We start from the raw sequence: 24,428 nt of genomic DNA on the forward strand, positions 1-24,428 counted from the left end.
CATTGAAAGGTTTTGCCCTCTGTATCTACATCTTATTTCTCGTTCTTTCCCATATATATACCTCTACCCAATAGTTATACCTGCTATCTTTATCACTTCATCAATTGCATTGCAAGGGGCTTCTTTCCCCTTCAGTTTCAAAAACCAATCTAAATAGCCCTAAACCAAATTAAATGGTAATGACACCTAACTGAATATTTCATAGTAGAGCCACGGAATAATAAAATACACCACTATATCAGGGAAAACCATATATATAAAATTTTTAATATTTCAGCTATGGAACCAGACTTGTAATAAGTAATACATATATATGGGAAATTTTATAAAAACATTTCAGATAATTCCTTCACTCATTCATTTATTCTTTCATTCACTTATATATTCAATCAATTTGTATTGAGCACATCCTATGCACAAGACACAATATTAGGTACAGAAAAGCATATAAAGATAAATGTGACACATTCTTTACCATTAATAATAATATATATTATCTAAAATTTAATTTGAGCTAATATGTAACTGAAAATGAAATATCTGGACCACCTGAAACAAGAATAAATGATTCTGTGACAAGTTTATATTCTTGCATTATGCAAAAATGATTCTAAAATAAACTATTTTTTCCCAGAAATTGTATGAGTTATATATTGCTATGTAACAAATTACCCCAAATTTAGCAGCATAATACAACAAACACTTCTTATCTCATACAGTTTCTGAGGATGAGAAATCCAGAATGGTTTCCTTGGGTTTTCTGACTGAAGGTCTCTCATGAAGTTACGGTCAAGCTATTAGACAGGGCTGCAGTTGTCTGAAGGCTTGACTGAAGCTGGAAGATCCACTTCTAAAATGGCTGTTGACAGGAGGCCTCAATTCCCTGCTGGGGTTTGACAGAAGGTCTCCGTTCTTCATCATGTAGGTCTTTCCAGGGCTGTTCAGGACATGGCAGTTGACTTCTCCCAGAGCAAGTGATCCAAGACAGAGCAAGGAGGAAGCCATAGTGACTTTTATGACCTACTTCAAAGTCTCACAGTCTCTTCCATTTTCCTGTATTTGTTAGAAGTTCCTAATTGCTAAAAGAGTACATTTTTAAATGTTCTCACCACAAAGAAATGTAAGTATATGATGTTATGGATATGTTAATTCACTTGATTTAATAATTCCACAGTGTGTACATATATCATAATATAATATTGTACCCCATAAATACATACAATTATTATTTGTCAATTAAAAATAAAATAAAAAGAAGTAAGTCACTAAGTCCAGCCCATTTGCAAGGTGAGGAGAATTAGGCTCCATCTCTTCAAAGGAGGAGAATCAGACTTTATGGATATAAAACTACCACAGAAGTGATGTTAATGTCTCATTTGAATAATTGATTTGAATTGTTTTGCATTTGGTAGAACTTTGTGCTTGCATGTGCTTGTTACTTTTTTGTTCATAAGTTTTAAATAATAACTTTTCTATTTCCTGATTTAAAAAGTAACAAATATTAAGTATAGAACACTTAATACATATAGGGAAATTAGAAAAACATGAATCACTCATAATTCTACAATGCAGATATAGCCATTTTTAACATGTTTTTGTTTCTCGTGTGTATATATGCAAATATTAGTGTTCACACACACAAATATATATATACACATACATATATATAGGCCTTAAGTATATAATAAATATTTTGGAATATGTGTATGTGTCTATTCTTATTTAGATATATAAGAATTTACCCCTGTAATTAAAGTTATTTGGAAACATAATTTTAATGGCTACAGAACATTATACAAATAAATGTTTATTTTTCTCTTTTTTTGAGACGGAGTCTTGCTCTGTCACCCAGACTGGAGAGCAGTGGTGCCATCTCGGCTCACTGCAACCTCTGCCTCCCGGGTTGAAGTGATTCTCTTGCCTCAGCCTCCCAAGTAGCTGGGGTTATAGGCGCCTGCCATCGCACCCGGCTAATTTTTTGTATTTTTAGTAGAGGCAGGGTTTCACCATGTTGGCCAGGCTGGTCTCAACATCCCGACCTCAAGTGATCCTCCTGCCTTGGCCTCCCAAAGTGCTGGGATTACAGGCGTGAGCCACCGTCCATGGCCTATGTCCCTCTTTCATCTTTTAAAATAATTTCCTGAACATTTAGGCTTATTTCCTTTTGTCACAATACATAACAATAGAAAACATATTTTTGCAGAATGTCTTTGTATCTCTGGTTATTTTCATATGATAGGATCTTACAAGTAGATTGTAGGATAAACGGACTACTAAATTGCCTTCAGGAAAAATTATATCCATTTGTATTTTTACCAGAAGTTTGGGTCCCCATCTCATGGTGATTTATTGAGTATTTAATGTTATCATTTCTTTATCTTTGCTAATAGGCCAAAATGTGTATTTATTTATTTATTTTACCTTGTACTTCGGTGGCATGTCAGTTATTATTTTACTATCTCTCAGCTCCACATTCACTGTTGGTTGTCTGCTCCGTGAAAATAGATACAGGTCCTTTAAATGTTTCCTTAGCAGTTTGCATGATGGCATGCTTTGTCAGTAGAGGGCGCTGGAGACACACTGCAAGAGGAAGGGGTCTTTCCTGATGGCTCCGGGCTGGCAGGCCAGGCTCCTGGAGAGCAGGCTTTTTTCCTTCACTACTTTGACTGGAGTGGTTTCTCCAGTGCTGGTTGCCTGTAGGGTGTAGCCTTCTCCAGCATTTCTCCACTTGTTTCTCCAGCTTTTGCTTTGGGCAGTGGTGGTATAACCTGGAGCCACAGTGCAAGCCTGTACCGAAGCTCCAATTGCTGTTCTCCATATCTTTTCTTCAGCTGGGTGCACACTCATATAGAGGACCCTGATGGACTGGGCAGCTACTGAGCCACTTGCCTGAGCTTTGTCTTGTGCAGTCTCGTCACACACAAATTTATGCTAGGTTCCTGCAAAGTAGGCCCCTCCGGCTCCTAGTCCCAACAGGGCCTTGAACAGAACCCCTGACTCCTTCTTTGTGCTCACGCTTTGGCAAAGCCCCAAATCCCTCTGTGTATCTCACCACCTGCCTCAGCTGGTCTACACCCAGAGGGTTGGTTGTACCTGCTTGTCCGGTATCTGTGGTCCTGCTCTGGCCTGGGCAAGCCAGCAAACTTCTCTCCAGTGGGCTGCAACCACACCTTCTCCAGTGAATTCTGAAATCCTCATTCCTGCTTTTCCTTGTTAGGATTCTTTCGCTCAGCCTGAGGGTACCTTCTCTTTTCATCTTTATTAATATTCTTCTAGCATAGCTTAATTATTCTTTATATTAAACTTTCCCCGTTTAAATTACTGCCTTGTTTCTGTATTCTGATTGATACAGACTAACACAGTTGATCACAGAAGATATGACTTTTTTCACATACTTAGCAGCCATTTGCATTTTCTCTTCTGTGATTTTCCTTTTCATATCTACCTTTTTTTCCTGTGTAAGACTTGGTTCTTCTCTTATACATTTCAGTCTATTAAAGATTAATCTTTTATCATGTTCATGGCAGGTATATGACACTACTTTATTTTTTTATAAGTATGTTGAATTTTAACTATTACATTTGCCTCATTTAAGTGAGATGAGACTATTTTCTTATTAATTGACAGGTGAAAGAATTACGATGCAAGCCTCTGGTTTATTCAGTAAGAGAGACTTCTTAGGCTTGAAAAGGTCATAGCACACTTTCACCTTCATCCAGTTTAGGTGTGGTAATACTGAGAAGGAATGCCTTTGTCTTAAACATGTTTTGTATTTTAATATTGTTAGTTAATCTTCCAATTGGGTTTATTGCATATAATCTCATTCCTTAGAACTTGTAATATGATCAGACAATTTACTACAATGCTTATGAGGAATGCAAATATAATTAGTTTAAGAATGAATGTTGTGTATAACTCAATTTTAATATAGAATTTATAAGTAAAATCATAGACTATACTTACAGCATTTCTTCATTTTTAGTGTTTTTTTTCAAGTAGGTTAAGCAGATCTGTAAGTACCCTGAGAGTTGACATGTAGAATAAGATGCTAAGAGGGCAGAGTTTGGGATTCCCTACCTAACTTCAGCTACAACAGCCTTGCTTTATCCATTGTATTCATTCAGCAACAAATGGGTATTTGTGGGCCAAGTCTTGCTTTAGCTGATATAATATGTCTATGTGACATACATATTTTTTGAAAAATAAATAAAGAAAAAGTTCAACTCACTTAAAAAAGAGCTTAAGAAAAGTCTTGAACTGATAGAACAGAGAGAGAGAAAAAGGATTAGGGGGAGGTTCAGAAAATTTAAATTAGGATTGCTTAAAATAGTCTATAATCTTTTCCTTTCCAAAGGCCAGACAGCTCTAATGTTACAGATAGCCAGAAGTCAACAGGCCATTTAAGATAGTCCTAGATTTTATGAAAATGCCAGAGTTTTCAAGAAGCTATGAAACACTGTCACTATTAAGTAGATCCTTGATGGTGTAAGACACTGTATTTCTTTTTCATTGCAAGAACTGGCAACTTCTTTTTTCTGAGTCATTTCTGAATTCATTGATTATGTTTCAGTTCTCTTGAGAGTCTAAGTTAAATGAAGTTTAAACTGGTTATCTGAAGACACCATTTAAATTTGAGTTCATTACATGTTTTACTATAAAAGCGATTTGGAATACGCAGTATTCAAGCTTATTTCAGTTACTGAAACTAAACTCAAGCTCATTTTGTCCAACTGTGAACCCTAGTTAACCTCATCACTTCAAAAAGAAATGAGCTTTTTTGACATTCAATTTTCTACAGATTCAAGTCTCATATATATTCGTATAAATGCAAGTACAGAACTTATGCATTCATCGAATAGTAATATCTCTGAGTTTTTTGAAGTGTTTTAGCAACAGCAGCCTGTACTGCTAAACTGTTGTCTCTGTTTTTATTACTAGTTTATTTTGAAGACATTTCAGTATAATAGCCTTTTCTTTATTGAATCTGAAAATGAGAAGAAGACAGACGATTAAAAATTGACATATTTTGTGCACTGGACTTATTAAAGAACCAAGTATCCAATATGCGTGTTCTTGACTTACTTTGTTACTATTCTTTGAATCTCTCTTTTCTCTTCTTCATTTAATCTTTGAAGAATGGATTCCAAGAAAGAAAATTGAAAGTTAATGTACTGAGCCACCTAAGAAAGAAGAAGAAGAAGAAGAAAACAAAAAGCAGAACAATTATGCAAAAGGTGCTGAGTCAGGAGGGAAGCAAAAAACAGATTCTGAGTGATAGTACTCATACATCACTGCTAATTTCTTCTGCATCTTTATCCATGAGGAAAATGCGAGCATTCTTTTCAGAAGGTCCCTGCAGGAGCCTCTGCAGTAGTGGAATGTCTGTCTTCTTTAGTCGTCTCTGTTCTGCAGTGAAAACAAGAATCAACCACAATCAGAAGTTCATGTTGGAGGAAAAGAAGGAAGATAATTTTCCAATTTATTTTTCTTATTTAACTCACTGTGAAAAAAAATAGCACCTGCAACAGGAGGCAATTATTCAAAAAAGCAAATTGAAATTAAAACTTAAATGAACTTCTTTCTCTTACTATATCTCAAGGTTTGACTTAATGTCTCAAAGAACTCAACCTTCCTTTGGTTAGAATGTTCAAACAAATCTCCAGTCTGATAGGCCTTTTCTAAAGCAACATGCCTCAATACTTATTTAGGTTTCATTCCATCATTCCTTCATCCATACAACAAATATTTATTGGTTCTTTCCAAGTTCAGTTGATGTAATTCCATCTTTCCAGTTGTTCAAGTCCGAAACCATGTAATTATTTTCAATTCTTCCTTTGTCTTACTCCACACCCAATTCTTGGCTCATCTTTAAAAAAATATTCATGAGTTTTTTGAGATCAATAATATCCTTATTATTTATTCATCTGTGGGCTTAATCCATTCAGCCACGAAAATGAGAGAGAGAAGGAAAATACCTTCCCATCTGGCATGTTTCCAGAACTTCAAATTTCCAAAAGTTATAATATAAATACTCCCGCTACAAGAGTACTTATAACTTTCTGGCAAAGTAGTTTCACATATGGGATTTCATTTTTATCAGAATGAAGCATGAACAAAACATAGTGTCCTTATATTCATCTTATTTCCTCATTCTCTCCCTCACTTTGCTTACTTTCTTCAGAACAGTGAGAACTGTTTTCATTCCCTGAGCTGGACTTATCCCAGGAAAAGTCAAGAGAGAGTCTAGAACTCGGAAGCTCAGCCTCCTCACAATTAAAGTGACATTACCCATTCCTGTTTACACAGTGCCAGTGTTTGCTGTTCTAATTCCTCTGCCATTTCTGAAGCAGTTGGAAGCCTTGACAATTTAGCTCCTCTCACCCACCCACCAGAACCCTCTTTTGACCTTCAGGTTCAATGTTAAGTTGGTTTAGTATCCTCTTGCTTCATGATTCTGCTTTATGATCATCTGGGATGATTATTAGAAATACATATTCCTAGAGTTGTCCCCTGATCTGGAAGGGCTTGGGAATCTGTATTTTAAATGAACTTTATAGGTAATCTGAAATGAACTACAAGGTGAGATACACTGTAATGGGCTTTGTAGCTATAAAGTTAAAACCCACTATCTCTGTTTTCCAGATTACTGTCCAAACAGGAGCCACATGCTCTCTTCTTTTCTCTGTTTCTGGTCCCTAAAGGGTCCTAGTTATTATTATCCTCAGTTATGGATATATACAAAATTTTGACACATAATATAAAAGAAAATGGGATTTTCGTAGGTGAAATTATAAAGAACTACATTTTTTATAATGAAAATAGACTTTTCTTTCTTATAGAAGCAACACACTTGTTTGTTCATAAGTCCAGCACCTTGTGTGGAGCCCAAGAATGACTGGAAGAAAACTAAGCCATATTTCTGCTCAACTGCAGGCTAAAGTTAGAGGTGTGAGGAAAGAACGAGGTGCATGTGAATGGAATCCAAGTCTTGGAGAACATCAAAGAGGGAATTTTCAAATCTTGTACAACCTAGCTGTTCAAGTTATCCACAATCATTTAAGACTTCTTAATAAAACTGCTTTTTTTAAACCTTAAAAAAAATTCCTTTCCCCATACATGCATGCTATTGTAATTGGAACAAAAGAGAAAAGTATAAAGCAGGAGGTAAAGCACAACTGGAATTTCTGAGCCCTAAGATATGCTGCATTACCCTTTGAGTGTCCCCTTCAAGCAACTCTATGCACACACACACAAACGCATAATACATAAAGGTAATCATATCGTGCTTGCTATTTTTATTGTACATGCCTTTTAAAAAATCATTTTTTTTTCTTTGTATTTTAGACAGAGTCTCCCTCGGTCACTCAGGCTGGAGTGCAATGGCACGATCTCGACTCACTGCAACCTCTGCCTCCTGAGTTCAAGCGATTCTCCTGTCCCAGCCTCCTGAGTAGCTGGGATTACAGGTGTGCACCACCAGACCTGGCTAATTATTTTTGTATTTTTAGTAGAGACGAGGTTTCACCATGTTAGTCAGGCTGGTCTCAAACTCCTGACCTCAAATTATCTGCCCACCTCAACCTGCCAAAGTGCTGGGATTAAAGGCGTGAGCCACCGTGCCCACCACTCCCCTTGTCATCCTCTCATCTGCATCTCCCCAATCCCCCACCAGGTAATCTATCTCAATGGTTCTGTATTTATCACTCCATGCCTTTCTCCCTGGTCATATGACCACATATACCACATATTTAAATGGGAGCTTGTAACTGTTTGTTAAAAAAATGGGATCTTGTATATATACTTTTAGACATCTTGCATTTTTCACTTAAAATATATTATGGAGTTCCCTCCATTCTATTGGCATAAATCTAACTCATTCCATCCAATGGCAGCATAATAATCACTTATTTAATAATTTCCCTAGTATGAGTAACTTTGTCTTTAGCTTTTTGTCCTCATAAACAGCCTTGCACATAAATCTGTAGGCACTAGGGCTTACATTTTTGTGGGATAGATTCTCACAAGCGGAATGGTCGAGTTAAAGGACATATATACTGTAAATTTTAATAACTATTGCAATAATAATTTCCAAAAAAGAGAAAGTCATATTTTCACCAGTGTTGCATAAAAATATCTTTTTACCCCGATGCATGTCAGCCACAGGTAGAATCATTTTAAAGCACTTTGCCAATCTGAGAAGTGCAAGATAATATTACAGTGTGGCTAGAGCTTGCATTTCCTTAGCTACTTGCATTTCACTGAGTTTAAGACTTTTCTGAAACTATTTAACTGGTTATTATAGCTTTTTCTTTAAATTGTATTTTCATGTTTTTTTTTCTATTTTTGTTGAATTGTTTGCCTTTTTGTTATCATTTTGTAGGAAACTATTGGTATTATAGTTATTAATCTTCGGAGTACATTGACAATGTTCTTTGTAATCTACTATTTGTATCTTTTAAATTGTTACACAGTCCAATATTGCTACCCTTTATTTTATATCTTTTGGTTTTCTTTCTTTCCTAAACAAAGAGAATATGAATATATATGTGCCCTTAGAATTTTCCAAAAAATAGATCTTATCTTTAAGCTTTCTATTTATAAGAAATTTAATTTTATATATGTTTGGAGATACAGCTTCCATTTTCTTAAGGTTGTTCTGGCATCAAAATGTATTATTTTATTCTAATAAATTTCTGGCTCAAACATTCTGACACTTAAATTATAGCATGAGTTTTTTTCTACAAATTGACATAAAATTTTTCATTTGTGAAGTTTTAAAAACTTTCATTTCAGTATCACTTTAAGTTTTCTCTAATCTCTCTAGCATGCTCCTAGCATCCCACTTATAGTGCCTTCCCAAAGTTCTGCTTCTAACCTTTTACCCCCTACCACAAAGTTCTGAATATGCATCTCTACTGAGGAAGAGATAGCACTCCCGCAATGTGTCAGACCCTGTGCTAAAAAAGAGGCAATATCAATGTCAGAGAGAACAGGTATGCAATCGTGACTCCTCTAAGAGTGACACTCAGAAAGGAAAGCCAAAAAGAAAGTTACAGAGACGAGCAAAGACAAAAGTGCATAACAATTCCCGAGGGTTCTGATCTCCATTCAGATAATTTAATGTCTGGCCAACAAGCAAACTCTTTCATATAATAAACCCTTCAGGGATACCTTATTCTTAAGTTATCTTTCTTTAAAATTGTGGACTATAGATAGTGTTCTAAAGACTACGCCTTCCTTTCCTCCTGCCCATTCCTCCCCTTTCTCCACAGAAGGAGGTAAAATGCTCTTCTGCCTTCCCTCTGGGCAGCAAACTGTAACACTCTAGAGTCAGGTACAAACTGTGATCAAGCTTTCTTACCTCCTGTCGCAAAAATAACGTGAAGAGCAAAATCCTGGGGACTATTTTCAATCTGTCAGTGGAAAAAATGAGCAAATATAAATTCTTGTTATATGATGTTTTCTAACCCAACCAGACCCAAATCATGTCTGTTTTCTCTCTTCCATTTTTCACTTTTAGACATAAAATCTTCTCTGCTCTTATGGGAATTATATAATTTTTCAAGGGATAGTTACTAAAAGGTGTTATACACAGGAAAGAATCTTTCAGTACTCAACATACAATTTAGATTTACACGTTCATAGATCTTTTTCAGAAGAACGGATTTATGTGTTTACAGTTGAATTATATATAATATGTTTATAGCTCAGTTAAGTGATAAAGGTTACCTTAAATTTTTGGAGAAGTTGCTTTATTACTTCTTCAGTTTTCATGTTACTGTTTACTCTGACCTTAGTTTCTGATCCAAAGGCTGGAATGAAAATTGATGTCTAGAAAAAGAATTGTCACATAAGTCTTTAAAATTATATTATATTTAGGGTAGTCAATATCTTGAACATAGTCTTCTTATAGGGTAAAAAATAATCCAATGTTATCCATTTAAAAATTTTGTTTTGTTTTTGTTTGTTAGCTTTTCTTTGTTGTTTTTGAATATTATGTGTTCTTTTAAGCAGCCTTATATTGTTTCTAGAGTAAATTAGGTAAAACATCATTTGAGGATGCTTATAACATTTTCACTGGACAATTACACCCCTCTTTAGTACAGTTTAAGATTTCAAAATAAGTAAGAAAGAATGTCAGCAGATGCGTATTTAAAAATGGAAAGAGATATTAAGGAAGGATTTATTTCCATATATTTTATTTATATGCACAATCTCCCAGTATTCCAAGGCTCTGTAGAGGGTGGGTTCAGCAGACATGGAGATAGGTGGGTTTTGGGGTGGCTCAGTGGAATGTTAAAAAGATAAGTCTTATATTGAGAGATTTGAGAGATCAGCAAATTAGCATCAAAGTATAAAAACACACAGGTATATAACATCCATACATGTAACACACACACACGGCATTTGTGTGAGTAAAAATATGGATACGTAAATAAGTTTTCTGAGAAGATGTATAGAGAATGTCTAGGATACACTTTTATAAGTATGAGAAAATTCATTATTTGTAGACATTTTACAGCATTGATAAGTTATTCTGTGACATTTACAATTTCTATGGAGCCCTGAAAAACCACATGTTCATCCCACACTAAGTTGAGAATATGTTGTACATGTGGTTTGATGTTGTTTATGTGAAGAAGCTTCATGCAGTATGACAATAACATAGATTACCATTCAGGAGACCTAGATTTTAGGGCCCACTAACTGCCCACGAACTCCAACTTTGTCAACTCACTTAACATCTTTATTGACTCACTTAACATATATTTGATAAATGACTTCATTTATAAAATGAGAGTAAGACTAAATAATCTCTAAGAGTCCTTCTAAAATGTCAACATACAGTGAATTTGTTTTTCAGAGCAATATTTTAAATCCACAGTCTTTATATCAGTTGTGTTGGCCAAAACATATAATGAAACCTGTTATCATTTAGTATTGCATGGATAGAAATATACTACTGGTGAAGTTATATTCACCATAACTAATCTCCAGATAAGACAATCTAAGCCTTTAATATGTGCATTATTCATAGCTTAACATTACTGGCATTAACAAGGGGCTTCATAGTATAAAAACATATCTTACGACACACAGCAACTTAAGAAATCTATCCACTACAATTCCTATATGTCCATCACCGTATAATTATTGATAGAATGCTTTGTTTTTTCTTTTTTGTTTGTATTGTTTTCCGCTGGTTATTAAATTACAGTGAATGACATTTGTGTAAAATATCTATAGTCCCAGCTTGAGCTCATTCAATCAACAGCAACAACATAAGCTGATGTAAACTGAGTTCTTCTTTTGTGCTAGGTACTATTCTTATGTTTAACTTACCTCATTTCATTCCATCCAATCAACAACCTTGTAAAGTAAGAAGAATGAAGGAACTAAGATCAAGAGATTGAGGAGGTTTTAAACTTGCTCAGCAAGAATGTAAAACCAGGCTGTCAAACTCCAGGGCCCAAGCATTTTACCACCATTCTGTGCTGCCAACCTAGTGTCAATTTCATTTTCAGCACAAGTGATCCAATCTGAAAGTCACTTGCTTGGAGCAATGTGGCTTTCCTCTTCAACACAAATTACCCCACAAGATAATGACATATAACACAATTTCTGAGAAGAGGGAACCAAGACAATTGGTAGCTGCCTCTCTGTGGGGGACTATCAATGCTACTTTGTAGCTATGAGGATGATTCTGGAACCCTAAAATTCTGATATGAATAAAGAATTGAGAAGAGAGGTTTCTCCCCACAAGGCTCCAAAGACACACTATTGATACCTCTGAAGAGTAGAAGAAGAAGAAATAAAGTAGAAATCCTTACAGGAAAAAGCCTACAAAGCAATGAGTTCCTATTTCTTCTTAAAGGCCTCAGAAGATACCTGGCACAGTGTGAGTGCTAAGTATTTATGAGATGGAGTGATGAATGATTGCTAAAGTACATCACATGAAAAATATTTGAGTTCTGGAAAAAAAAAATGATGATATATTTCCTACCTTCAGCAGAATGTAATGTCTTACAAGCACTATGGAAAGGCACATATAAATTTAACACATATTAAATGAAAAAGCGGAATGTGAATTGTATCTAAACTACAACTACACTTACATAAAAAGGGTATGTGTATAGGTAAAAGACCTGGAACATGGCAACATGAGAAGTTTGATTTATTGGAATACATTGGCCTGTGGTTTTTTGCTTTTATTGAAATGCTCATGTTCAAATGTCCTTTGATCCAACCTCTTTGTGGCACTTACATTATTCCAATATTGTTGTTGGTATGTTGGTTTCCCTGCTCAGTCCCTGAGCTTCATGCTGGCTGAGACATCAGTTGCCTCATGGGCATGTTTTTAATGCTTGGCAGAGTGTCTGCCACTTAGATAGAGTTCATCCATCATGGTGGTTAAAAACTTGTGTTCTGGAGTCAGACAAAGCTAGGTTCAGGTTGAGAGTATTACTTAAAAGTAGCATAATCTAAGACAAATTGCTTAATCTCCATGACCCTAATTAGCTTATATGTCAAGTAGAGAAAATAATGGTACCTATTTCATAAGATTGTTTTAGTGATTAATAGGATTATTCAGTAAAAATCTATTTAAAACACATTTACTTTAATACCTAGCACATAGAGAGTGCCCCCAAAATGTTAGATATGCTACTATTATTATTATGACTTTAAATTGCAAATTGAATTGAGTGGTATTGTTAGTGAAATAGGGAACCTTATTTTATATTACATTAATGGAATTGTAACCCACTTACTTCATGGTTATAGAAGTGTCCATTAATAGAGGCTCTATTTTTCTGTCTTTCTTTTCTGTCCATCATCAGAGGCTTCATCCTTTTTCTCACCAGGGCTGCTTCACTCATGGTTCTATAGAGCATTGGGGAGTCTGGTTCATCCTCTGCATGTGACTTCAGGGTGTTGCTGTGATAAGATAAATAGTCTGGGAAGAATAGATTATAAGCTCAGATCATTTAGCTGCCTGTCTCCTAGCATCCTGAGTGGATTTGTGTATGCTTTCATAATTTTAGGAATATTGCTATTTTCTGGCTGTGTAAAAGCATTATAGTCCACTGCTTAGCTGCATATTTACTTATTAAATATTGCCTGAGACTGACTCAGCAAATTCTGCCAGTATCTCATATAAAATTCTTATGTCTTATTCTTATGTTTCATAAGAAATGATCACAATGATCATGTTTGGAGTTTGGGCATTCTTTTATTCTTAATTTATTAGGGAGTGAATTTTATGGCATTTCAGAATGTTAGAGCTGGAATAAACCCGATTCTTTATCAGGTTTGATCTCTTATAGGTAAGAAAAAGTACAGTGAGTTGAAGTGGCTTTCCTATGGACATAGTACTCATAAATGATAGAATCAGGTCTGGATCCTTATTATATGTTGGCCTGAGTTCGTTGGAGCTTTCCCTAAAAAATAAACACTGGGCCTTAGTTTTCCTATAAAACTACAGAAAGCTCTTTGAGAAGCCATTTATATGGTATGTGGAGCATTGAAAGATTTTGTTCCCATCTTTTATAAAAGCAAAAGGAATGGTATGCTTTGGACTAGTCCTACTATTTGTAATATATCACAAAGGTAATTCACATTATATTCTTTTTAGAACATTCCAAAAGTATGGTATGAATGACTTTTTCACTTAGTTGCCCACTATCCTATTATTTCTTCTCATCGAGTCATGTATATTTAACAATGATTCATGATTTATTAGTCAAAATTTGGTTATTGAATTATTACAATTTTTATAGCAGATTTTAGAGTATAAAATTATAGTGTAGTGTTGAACGGCTCTACTATCTATTGAGTAGGCAGAAGGTGTTTAAATGGAATTGAATGGAGCTACAATGTGTTACTAGCCTAAGATGCAGAAGATTCAAACCTGCCTTCTGTCCCTCTTTCTGCTTGTATCCAGTTGATAGTGCCTTTTTCAATTTCTTCTACTATGCATATTCATATGTAAGAATAAGGCCATTAGGTGGCATTTGTGTTTTATTTTACTTTAGGGTTTTAAATAATTTTCTATTGTAATTAGAACATCATCAAATAGACACGAGATATTTCTTCCTTCTCCAGCACTGCTGTTTAAAATACAAATAGATTTTTATGATGTCTTTGATGCCAAGATACTGGGATTTCCTTGGGTTTAATATATATTTTTAAAAGGATAATTGGAAGGGCCCATATTTAACAAGATGTAAAGATCTCATGGGATAAAGATAAGGGAACCCTGGAAGGAACATCATGTTTGTCATAGGATCTGGGTTCTTGTGTAGTAGCAGAGGAGGTGAAATTGAGAATGATTTGAAAAAAGAAAAAGAAAACAAACATTTCAAGTTGCTGGTAGGCTTGTGAAGTTAATGCTAGTAGGATACTCTTGTTCACACTGAGCCGACTTTGTAAATCACAGCCCCATTTCAGGCACATGAACCCTGTCCACCACCCCTCATTCTAGCTTCAGTCATCAGCATCCACTAGTCTTTGAATCTTATGTGTATGTGAGAATTACGTGAAAAAATTCATATGAAATATAAAATATTATGCCTGATACTTAGCAGAGTCTCAACAGATTACAGCTTTCAATAGCTTTGTTATTACTCTTACATCATCACCATTATGATTACAACTGCTAATGTCTCACATCCCTGGAGCTGGCATTTCCCATTGGTTTGCCAAGTTCAGTATGGATCCATTTGATCCTTAAGTATATTTCTCTTTTAAAAAGATCTTTGAAATAACTCCATCAAGTATAAAATTGACTCCAGCATATCTGTGTGTTTCTGAGAAGTAATGTTATTGAAGTACCTATTAACTAACTAAAACGTTCAACTTCTAAAAAGATACAGAATTAGGTCTGATGGGCTTGGCCTAACATATAAAGCTATTGAGAATAATAAATGACTCTAATCTTTGGGGAAGATATTGAACAATTTTATGAATATATACTTTAGTAAAACTATTAGCTCTTCCTATTCTAATAAATCTGAGTGATATAATTTTTTAAAAAATTGTATTTTATATACAAAAGTAACTTTCTTAAATGTCATACAAATACTATAGTGACTTAAGTTACTATGTTCCTAAGATATTAAAAATATATATACCTATAAAACAAGAGTTTATTGTGTAGTAGTATGAAAAAGGTTAGATTTCAGGGAAACATATGGGGTCATACTTTACATTAATTAAAAATTAAGTCTCCCAATCAATAAGATTTTGATACTGACCTTGCTGGGAATTCCTTGTTTCAGACATTGGAATCTGGGTCCTGTCCAGCTCACTAATACGATAGAGATCATCAAATTCCCCCCAGCGTGTCATTCTAAAAAGTAATAAATCTTGTATGTAACATCAGTTCCATTCATATTGAAGCCTATGATGGTTTCCAGATTTACAATATTAATACAGTAATACTGTGGGCCTCTGCAGGTGGATATATCATCCAAAGTTATAACGATTTTATGATATTATTAAAATTATATTCATGTATTCATACCAAAGTGGTCAACATATGTTTTAAATACTTCCTGTACTTTTACAGAGCTATCTTCTTGACATAATAATTCAGTTACATACTGAAACGCAAGTTATATAGATTCTGTAAAACATTTGTCCAAATTGAATTAGTAAAAATCAAGATGATCAATTGTTATAAAGATATTTCACAATACTCTTAGGAGAGTTTAGGTATAAAAGTGTTCTTTATATATCCTGTCAATATGTATTGTACCTTTTGCATTCAAAACATTGTTAGGTAGAGTGGTTCTAAAATAATAAAATGTGGTGCCTATCTTCTAAGGCACTTGACTACCATGAAGAATGTAGTTTACAAAGAAGGAAAATATATGAGTTTTCTGCCAGAAAATTATGATTTCATAAAGAAACTAACAATTTTAAGTGCATTCTAGTGCTCAGAATAAATAAAACCTGACAAATGTTTGTTTTTACAGCAGGTCAAAACTCAATTTTATTTTATTTATCTGGTCTTAAGTTTCTTATCCTCTCTGTGCCTGTGTCCTCATCAGTAAAATGAAAATGATAATAGTATGAGGTAGGTTAGGTTTGTTTTGAGGATTAAAAGAGTGAATTTGTATAAAACTATTGAAACAGTGCCCTGAAAATAGTAAGCATTCAATATATATTAACAATAATTATAATTATCCTCATCTCCATTGCCATCATCATTATCGTCATCATCATTATCATCAGCAGCAGCATCTGTATCCATTTCATTCCTGATGGGCCGGGAACCATTAGAGACCCAAGGTGTTCCTGGATCTCTCTAGGCAAATGGATGCTATTACCTAAGAATCTCTTCAATAATGTCTGTTTTCCTTATGACTAAAATATATTCCACTTATAGGGAATTTGCGGCATTGACTCTACCCAAATTTCATTGGTGGCAACAAAAAATATTTATTAAAACTAATCGTAGTGAATATGAAAAAAATCACCCCTTATCCTCTTTACTTTTGGATTCTTTTGAAGCCTGTTTTATGGCTACTATATAATTTGAGTCTTACAATAGCCTTATGAGGTAGAGAAGGTAATCCTAATACATTTGTTAATTTTCCAGCAAGCTGTACTGTTCAGAATACAGCCAATCAAAACAAATGTCATAAAGCCCAACTATAGGTAGTAACTTTAACTCAAAGGAAAACTACCAGGTCCTGACTCAGAATCTAATTAGTCTTATGGCAGATAAAATAATCCATTTCCCCCAATCTATAGCAGCTGAATAATCAGAAAGTGGCTGACATAATTATCATAGAAGGAGGGTTAGGAATGGAAAAGTCAATACCAATGAAAAACAGAAACTAAAAATGCAAAGTAACCTGATGCTATTTCATAGGGCTAAAGATAAGAATCCCTAGGATGTCAGTCAAATTCGTGGTGACCCTGGAAGATGTGACAGCTTAGTGTTGTCATACAAATATAGGAGGCCAAAAGTGGTCCAATATATTCCATGTTTGGCCCCTTATTTTTTCTATCATCTACAGCAGAAAACACCAGTTTTCAGCTCTGGATTGTGTAATTTGAAGCATCACCCCATCCAACTGTGCACATGACTACGCTTCAGGGCAGTTATCCAGAGTTTTCAAGAGAAAACTGGTTGGCACTTTATGTAATATCAAATAGTTTAACTTGCCCAAACATGGGACTTCTGTTGCTCTGACTAAAGTTCAGGGTGTATATCATTTGCAAATTTAAACTGTGGGGAGGTTTTCTAAGAAGTTTAAAAATAAAAAGGAGGTAGAAATTTGATAGACAAATAGAATATGGTCACTACCCTACGCATATTGTAAGAAAAAAAACACCTCTGACGTTATTCAAATGTACACCTGTCCAGTTTGTGCTCTTTATGTTATTCTGTCATGACTCATCCAATATATGCAAAAGCTGAATTTGGAAAGATATTAAAAACAGAAAAATAGTGTAAGCAAATACAACCTTAACAAGGGTGTTCTTTTCTTTTGTTATGAAAGATTTCCAAAATGCTTGTGCCACATATGAGAGATCAAAGTACTGTCCAAAGAATCGTTTCCGTAAAGAATAACAAGTGGTCAGAGCTCAAATAAACTGATTTTTTAAAAGCTTCTTCACTCCAATTAAGCTGATGCTTCCTCTGTGTGACTCATTTTAAACATAATTAAAACAAACTACCGTGAGAAGACCAATGATTCTGTCAAAGAATAAACTGAAAGACACAAGATTAGAGCCCTTCCTGCAACTGAAGTTCCATGTCATTTACTGCATGTTTACCCACTGCAGTTATAAAATCTGTCATCCTGCAAGAGCAGAGGTGTAAGTTTTGCCCAGAGATGCCCAGTATGGGAAAAAGAAAATAGGAGAAATTTAGGAGTAAGAAAATAGTCAATTTCTTTTCACAATTAAAGGCTGAGCATTTAAATGGATGTTACCTTAAAAGAGACAACCAGAGGGAGGGTGTCTAGAATTGGATTGAAAAAACAAAAATGATACCTTAGGTGGCTACGCACCCCATCAATGAACCAGAAACCAGAGAAAACCCATTTCAAATTGTGCTGTGCCTTCCTGCCTGGGTGTTCAGCTGGCTCCCAGGAAGTACTCTTGGCTAATTAATGACAACCAAATCTAATCTTGCTCTTGTGTGCGTGTGGCTCTGTATGTATGTAAAAGGAACGGGATCTTTTTCTGCCAAATGTTCTACAGTTAGTCTTGTTACTGGAAAAGGACAAGCCGGGGAAGGTTTCTAGATAATTTTTCTCAACTTTAAACAAAAGAGCCAATTCCTGTTTGCTTCATAGCAATTTACTATAATAAACAATGCAAAATGTAAATGAATCCTATAGCAGGTGTATCATGAGGATATTATTTTAGAACCTGTGGCAGTCTATGGAAAGGCATATTACCTTATCCACCTGGGCTCTTGAAACTCATCCAAAAGTTCAGAATTGCTAGGAACAAGTGTTTTAAATTTGAGAAGTTAAAGCATATCTTGGTTAATAATAATAATAATAATATATTATGTATTTCAAAAGAGTTAAAGAACAGAATTTTTTATGTTCTCTATTCTAAAAAAGATAAATATTTGAGATGATTGATATGTTAATTAGCCTGTTTTGTTCATTCCACAATGTACATACACATAAAAACATGTTGTATCCCATAAATTTATAGAATTATTTGTTAAAAATAAAATAAAATTTAAAACATATCTTGGTAAAGCCATATAAAATAATGATGGTTTACGGTGATACTACAATTACCTTACTTCATCTCTTTGACATTTTCCTTTAATGTTTGATATTTGTTACATTTTCATAAATTAAAAAATTAAAATGCATCAAATAGATGTGACTCCTCAGAGAATTTTGCAACGAGGGCTTAGGTCATATAAAGTATGGTAGTTAATTTTGTAAATTCATATCTTGTACAGTTTTCTGAAAGCAGAACCCATGAGTAATTTTTCCTTTTAAACGATGCTCCTTGTCATTTAGAATCATCAGCCTCATCAGTCATAAGGTACCTGGAGTGAGAACTGCGGGGCTCTCTCAGGCTGCCTGAGGCTGCTGCCTCCCTTCTGTTCTTCCGTAGGCACTGAGCCCTAAGCTCATTGGCAATCCTTAGCTTGGATGGGAGACAAGAGATAGATAGACGGACCAAGTAGTCACAACAAAGCAGAGGTAATTTAACCACAGGCTTCTGGGGATTTTGCTCTATACTATGTTTTGAATCTCCTCTTTGTGTCAGGCACACAGTTGGGCACTGGGATGAATAAAGCAAATAAAGCAAAAATGAATAAAGCACATTCCCTACCACCGAGAAGCTTGCATTATAGACAAGGAGATAAGTATACAAAAATACTATTGCCTGCATGTGTGTTAAGTGGTATAGAAAAGTTTTCAGTGAACCTAGTATAGACTGAGGGGTCAGAAATGGCTTTCTGGAGAACATGTTACCTCATCTGTGTCTTAAAGGATTGGTGGAAGAGAGTCAGGCAAATGAATGTGGAGAAGCAGGTGAACTTCCAGGCAGAGTCAGGAAAATTAGAAATTGCATGAAATGTGTAGGGAATTACAAAACATTCAGCTGGCGGTAGCATAATTTTTGAGAAATATTGGCACGGTGAAAATCATAGTCTGTCTTAAATATTTTTTTTCCAAAGGAAAAGCAGACTTCTGTCAAGGTGATAATTAACTTTCTTTAGTTGTGGCCAAATATCACATTGGACAAATTGTCCTGGTAGCTCCTTCTACATTGCCTCCTCTGATAGAATGCCTGCTCATCTAACAATGGATGGGAGGATGAATGTTATGAAGAGAAGGCTTGGTATCTCAATGTATATACACAGTGGGTTGAGCTGGAGAGGTAAGGACTAAAAAGCAAGCAGGAGTGGAATAAAAGGATGAAAGGAATCTTTATACAGGTATGTTTCTTGCTGAGAATATTTATTAATTTTTCTAAAACTTGTAAAGGGGTAAGGAAAAAATCAATTCAACCTGGATATCCAAGGGACACTTGCATAAACCCACACAGGGGACTGTTTTGTGCGTTTATTTAACTTCAAATGCATTTCAGGGTGTTCTGTTGAACAGGATTGGGACAATCAGATGGCGCATCATTAAGTTTCCCCGGTAGAAAGCACGATGAGCCCTTTGTTCCAAGGAAATAAGACATTTAGATTTTATCCTCTTATTTTGGAGACCAGGCCAGGGTAAATCAAATTCTGCCTTTACATTTTGTCTTTTCTAATGAAGGAATGCAGTCTCCAGGAAAGAAGTAACAGAGCAGAGGAATTGAGACCACAGGCTGGGGAGCACAGACAGAAGTAAGGCCCAGTTCAGTTCTGCCACATTGTAATTGGGGATCTTACATAAATTAGCTAATCTTGAAGAGCCCTGGTGTCTGAACACCTGCTTCATTGAGTTGCTGGGAATTTTTTTTTTTTTTTTTGAGACAAAGTCTCGCTCTGTCACCCAGGCTGGAGTGCAATGGCGTGATCTTGGCCCACTGCACCGTCTGCCTCCCGGATTAAAGCGATTCTCCTGCCTCAGCCTCCCGAGTAGCTGGGATTACAGGCAGCTGCCACCACGCCCAGCTAATTTTTGTATTTTTAGTGGAGATCGGGTTTCACCATGTTGGCCAGGCTGGTCTCGAACTCCTGACCTCAGGTGATACACCTGCCTCGGCCTCCCAAAGTGCTGGGATTACAGGGGTGAGCCACCGTGCCCGGCTGTTGCTGGGAAATTAAATGAGATTGTGTATAATCAGTTTCACACAAGCCTAAGTTTCCCTCCTTAAGAGTGCACACAATAAAACTAGATATGACGATTATCTGAGTAATTAAAAACATGAAAGATAGCTTACCCTTTGCTGGAGAATACATCTGATGACTTCATACTAGTAAAAGAAGAGAATGGCTTCTCATCTTGTATTTTTAGCTGTATAGGCCGTTTTACTCCCCAGAAAATGTCCAGCATTCCTTCAACAATTAGTTCGCCATCTTCTGTCTGAGGAAGAAATGAATAATCCCCCAATTGTTTTTGTATTATTTATAGATGGTAAATGTTTTAACTGAAGATGTAGAAATTAAGTGTGTAAGAAACCTTAATAGGTTAAAAGTAAATCCCAGGGTTAGGATTTGGCTTTCCAATTTATCTACAAAGCAATTCTATTTTTAAAACATTCTTTTATTTTTGAAAACAGCTATACCCAGCAAAGTGAGTAAATTATAATGGTAATGACATGTCCACCAGAGGGCACAGTATGTCAAAATGCTTTCTGAACTCTATGATTCTTCAATTAAGTGGAATTTTAATTCTCTAATTTTGTTTAATTTAAAATCAAAGCAGATTCCAAAATTATACTGAACTAGAAATTAGAAAAAAACAGCTATTTAAATATTTAGCAGCTATTTCCTCATTGCTGAACAGAAAAATATTTAACTCACAAAGTTATGCAAAACAAGTAAAATAATACGTGTGAAAATACGCTGTAAAAATTCAAAACCTTATAGATGTATTTTGTAAAACAATAGCATTTGAAGAATTTCTTTAAAATTAGAAATATGACAAGAGAAAGAGACAAGCTTAACATCATGAATTTTGTGGAAACTTTTGAATTAAAGTACAAATCATCATTATGTATATGAAAGTCCTTTTCCAATGTCAAAGTAATGTTTTCTATTATAGAAACTTTGGAAAATGTAGAAACTAGCAAAAGCCATATGCCAGCCACCCAATACCTATTTTAACATTCATTAACTATTATTGATATTATGAAGAATCAATTGTTAGACAACATTTAATAACTCAATTCTTATTTGAGAGCATGATGAAAACTCCATACTCTGGAATCAGTTGGGCCTGTGCTCAAACCCTGGCTCTGCCACTTCCTAGTTGTGGCCTTGGACAAGTTGCTGGCTACCTTTAAATTTGGGCCGGGCGCGGTGGCTCACGCCTGTAATCCCAGCACTTTGGGGAGGCGAGAGTGAGTGAGATCCCACAAAGGTCAGGAGAGATGAGACCACGGTGAAACCCGTCTACTAAGAAATACAAAAAGTATACCAGCTGATTGTAGGCTGAGTCCCAGCTACTCAGGAGGCTGAGGCGGAGAAAAAGTGAACCCGGGAGTAGACTTACAGTGAGCAGTTAAGCCACTGCACTCGAGCCTAGGCGACAGGCCTTGAGACTCCGTCTCAAAAATTTGGACTTTCTCATGTGAAAAACAGATATTCATAGCACCTGGCATTCAATAGGTGCTCTATATTACTGTTGGTTATTTCTTTGGCTGATAAACTTGCTTTGGAATCACTCCTGAAACAAAGTTTTACACTTCTTCCACTTTTGACTTTACATTTCAGATTACTAAGAGGTCAGGTTACCAATCAGTTGTTTTCAACAATCAAACACAATTTATTCCTTGTAATGACTGTATATGATATAGATTATATATAGTTGTGGTGGATAGCATTCTTTTTTGTTAAATCCAATGAACACATGGCAAGATATTTTAATGCTTATGGTCTGCAAATATAAGAAAGAGAAAAAGTCCTGAGATGCTCCTTCCCTGTATATTTTCGTGCAAGCATGAATGTTTTCAAACATTTATTTTATTTTTAATCATTCATTCCATTCATTTTTCTACTTTTTATTTTTATTTTATTGCTTATACTTTAAGTTCTAAGAATTTACATGTACTGCTTCATTGAGTTTGATTATATGTATACGTATTGCAATGTTGGTATGTGCACCCCTTAACTCGTCATTTTACATTAGGTATATCTCTAATGCTATCCCTCTACCCCTCCCCAAAATAGGCCCATGTGTGTGATGTTCCTTCCTGTGTCCAAGTGATCTCATTGTTCAGATTTCCACCTGTTGGGAGGAGCATGCGGTGTTTGGTTTTCTGTTCTTCGCGATAGTTTGCTGGGAATGATGGTTTCCAGCTGCATCCATGTCCATAGGACAGACTCATCCTTTTTATGAAACATGGTATTCATGGTGTATATGTGCCACATTTTTCTTAATCCAGTCTATCACTGGTGGACGTTTGGGTTGATTCAGGTCTTTGCTGGTGAATAGTGCTGCAATAAACATATGTGTGCATGTGTCTTTATAGCAGCATGATTTATAATCCTTTGGGTATATGCCCAGTAATGGGATTGCTGGGTCAAATGTTATTTCTAGTTCTAGATCCTTGAGGAATTGCCACACTGTTTTCCACAATGGTTGAACTAGTTTACAGTCCCACCAACAGTGTAAAACTGCTCCTATTTCTCCACATCCTCTCCAGCACCGTTGCTTCCTGACTTTTTAATGATTGCCATTCTAATTGGTGTGAGATGGTCTTGATTAGAATTTCTCATAGCATTCTTCCTCTGCCTAACTCGAACTCAATTAAGCCTTTATATCAAAAACTCATAGAATCTCTGAAAATAAAAAAAAAAAACACTACTCTGCTGAGGTTGTTAATTCTTCATTGCTATATCTCCAGCTTTTAAAACGGTGTCTGGTACATGCTAGACACTCAATAAATATTTCATTAATTATTAATTAATTAATTGAATAAATAAATTAATTTATTCATCAAAGATGAATAAAGCCACATATTGTCATCCAAGGACTGCCCCTTTTAAACAGTGTCAGAAGATTTGAAAAATTCTGAATTATGACTTTATTGATCAGTGTGTTAAGATTGAAAAGTCTTGTACCCTCACCATATACTTCATTTCATACAGTTATGAAAAATTATATAAAACATGAAACTATTTTTGAAAATTAAATAACTTTTTTTTTTTTTTTTTTTTTTTTGAGACAGAGTCTCACTCTGTTGCCCAGGCTGGAGTGCAGTGGTGTGATCTTGGCTTACTGCAATCCCCACCTCTTCTGTTCAGGTGATTCTCCTGTCTCAACCTCCCAAGTAGCTGGGAGAACAGGCATGCATCACCATGCCTGGATAATTTTTGTATGTTTTTTTAGTAGAGACAGGGTTTTGCTATGTTGGCCAGGGTGGTCTCGAACTCCTGACCTCAGGTGATCCACCTGCCTTGGCCTCCCACAGTGCTGGGATTACAGGCATGAGCCACCACGCCTGACCTAAATAACTTTTGTATTATAAATGGAGCACTGATGTACAGAATTGGAAAGAATATGCCTCAACTTAAATGTTCATAGCACCAAAACTCAAACATTTACCTAAAGGAAACAAACTTAGCATCATGAAATTTGTGGAAACTCTTGAATTAAAGTATAAATAATCATTTTCCTAGTTTTAATCTTTTCCTAAATTTTATATTTTTATAATTATGTATATGAAAGATTTAAGATATAGGACAATGTTGAAATAACTTAAAATTAGGCCCACTTCTTTACACTTCTTTATAAAGGGATTAGTTATTTCATTCAGTATATTATTGA

The 24,428-nt window shown here is 35.3% G+C and overlaps 1 protein-coding gene across 1 annotated transcript in view; it reads right to left on the reverse strand.

Moving 5' to 3' along the window:
* Positions 1–250: 250 nt before the first annotated feature.
* RASSF6 (Ras association domain family member 6) overlaps positions 251–24,428 on the reverse strand; it is a 48,943-nt gene continuing 24,765 nt past the window's right edge. Inside the window, exons 4-11 of the mRNA XM_003898773.4 lie at positions 20,878–21,020; positions 15,255–15,349; positions 12,771–12,955; positions 9,730–9,831; positions 9,362–9,413; positions 5,288–5,406; positions 5,083–5,180; positions 251–4,984 (exon numbers count right to left, since the gene is read on the reverse strand). Coding sequence (XP_003898822.2) covers positions 4,909–4,984; positions 5,083–5,180; positions 5,288–5,406; positions 9,362–9,413; positions 9,730–9,831; positions 12,771–12,955; positions 15,255–15,349; positions 20,878–21,020 — 870 coding nt within the window. The 3' untranslated portion in view covers positions 251–4,908. The remainder of the gene's footprint in view (positions 4,985–5,082; positions 5,181–5,287; positions 5,407–9,361; positions 9,414–9,729; positions 9,832–12,770; positions 12,956–15,254; positions 15,350–20,877; positions 21,021–24,428) is intronic.

The sequence above is a fragment of the Papio anubis genome, chromosome 3 (assembly GCF_008728515.1).
Source record: "Papio anubis isolate 15944 chromosome 3, Panubis1.0, whole genome shotgun sequence".
In the NCBI taxonomy this organism is placed as follows: domain Eukaryota; kingdom Metazoa; phylum Chordata; class Mammalia; order Primates; family Cercopithecidae; genus Papio; species Papio anubis.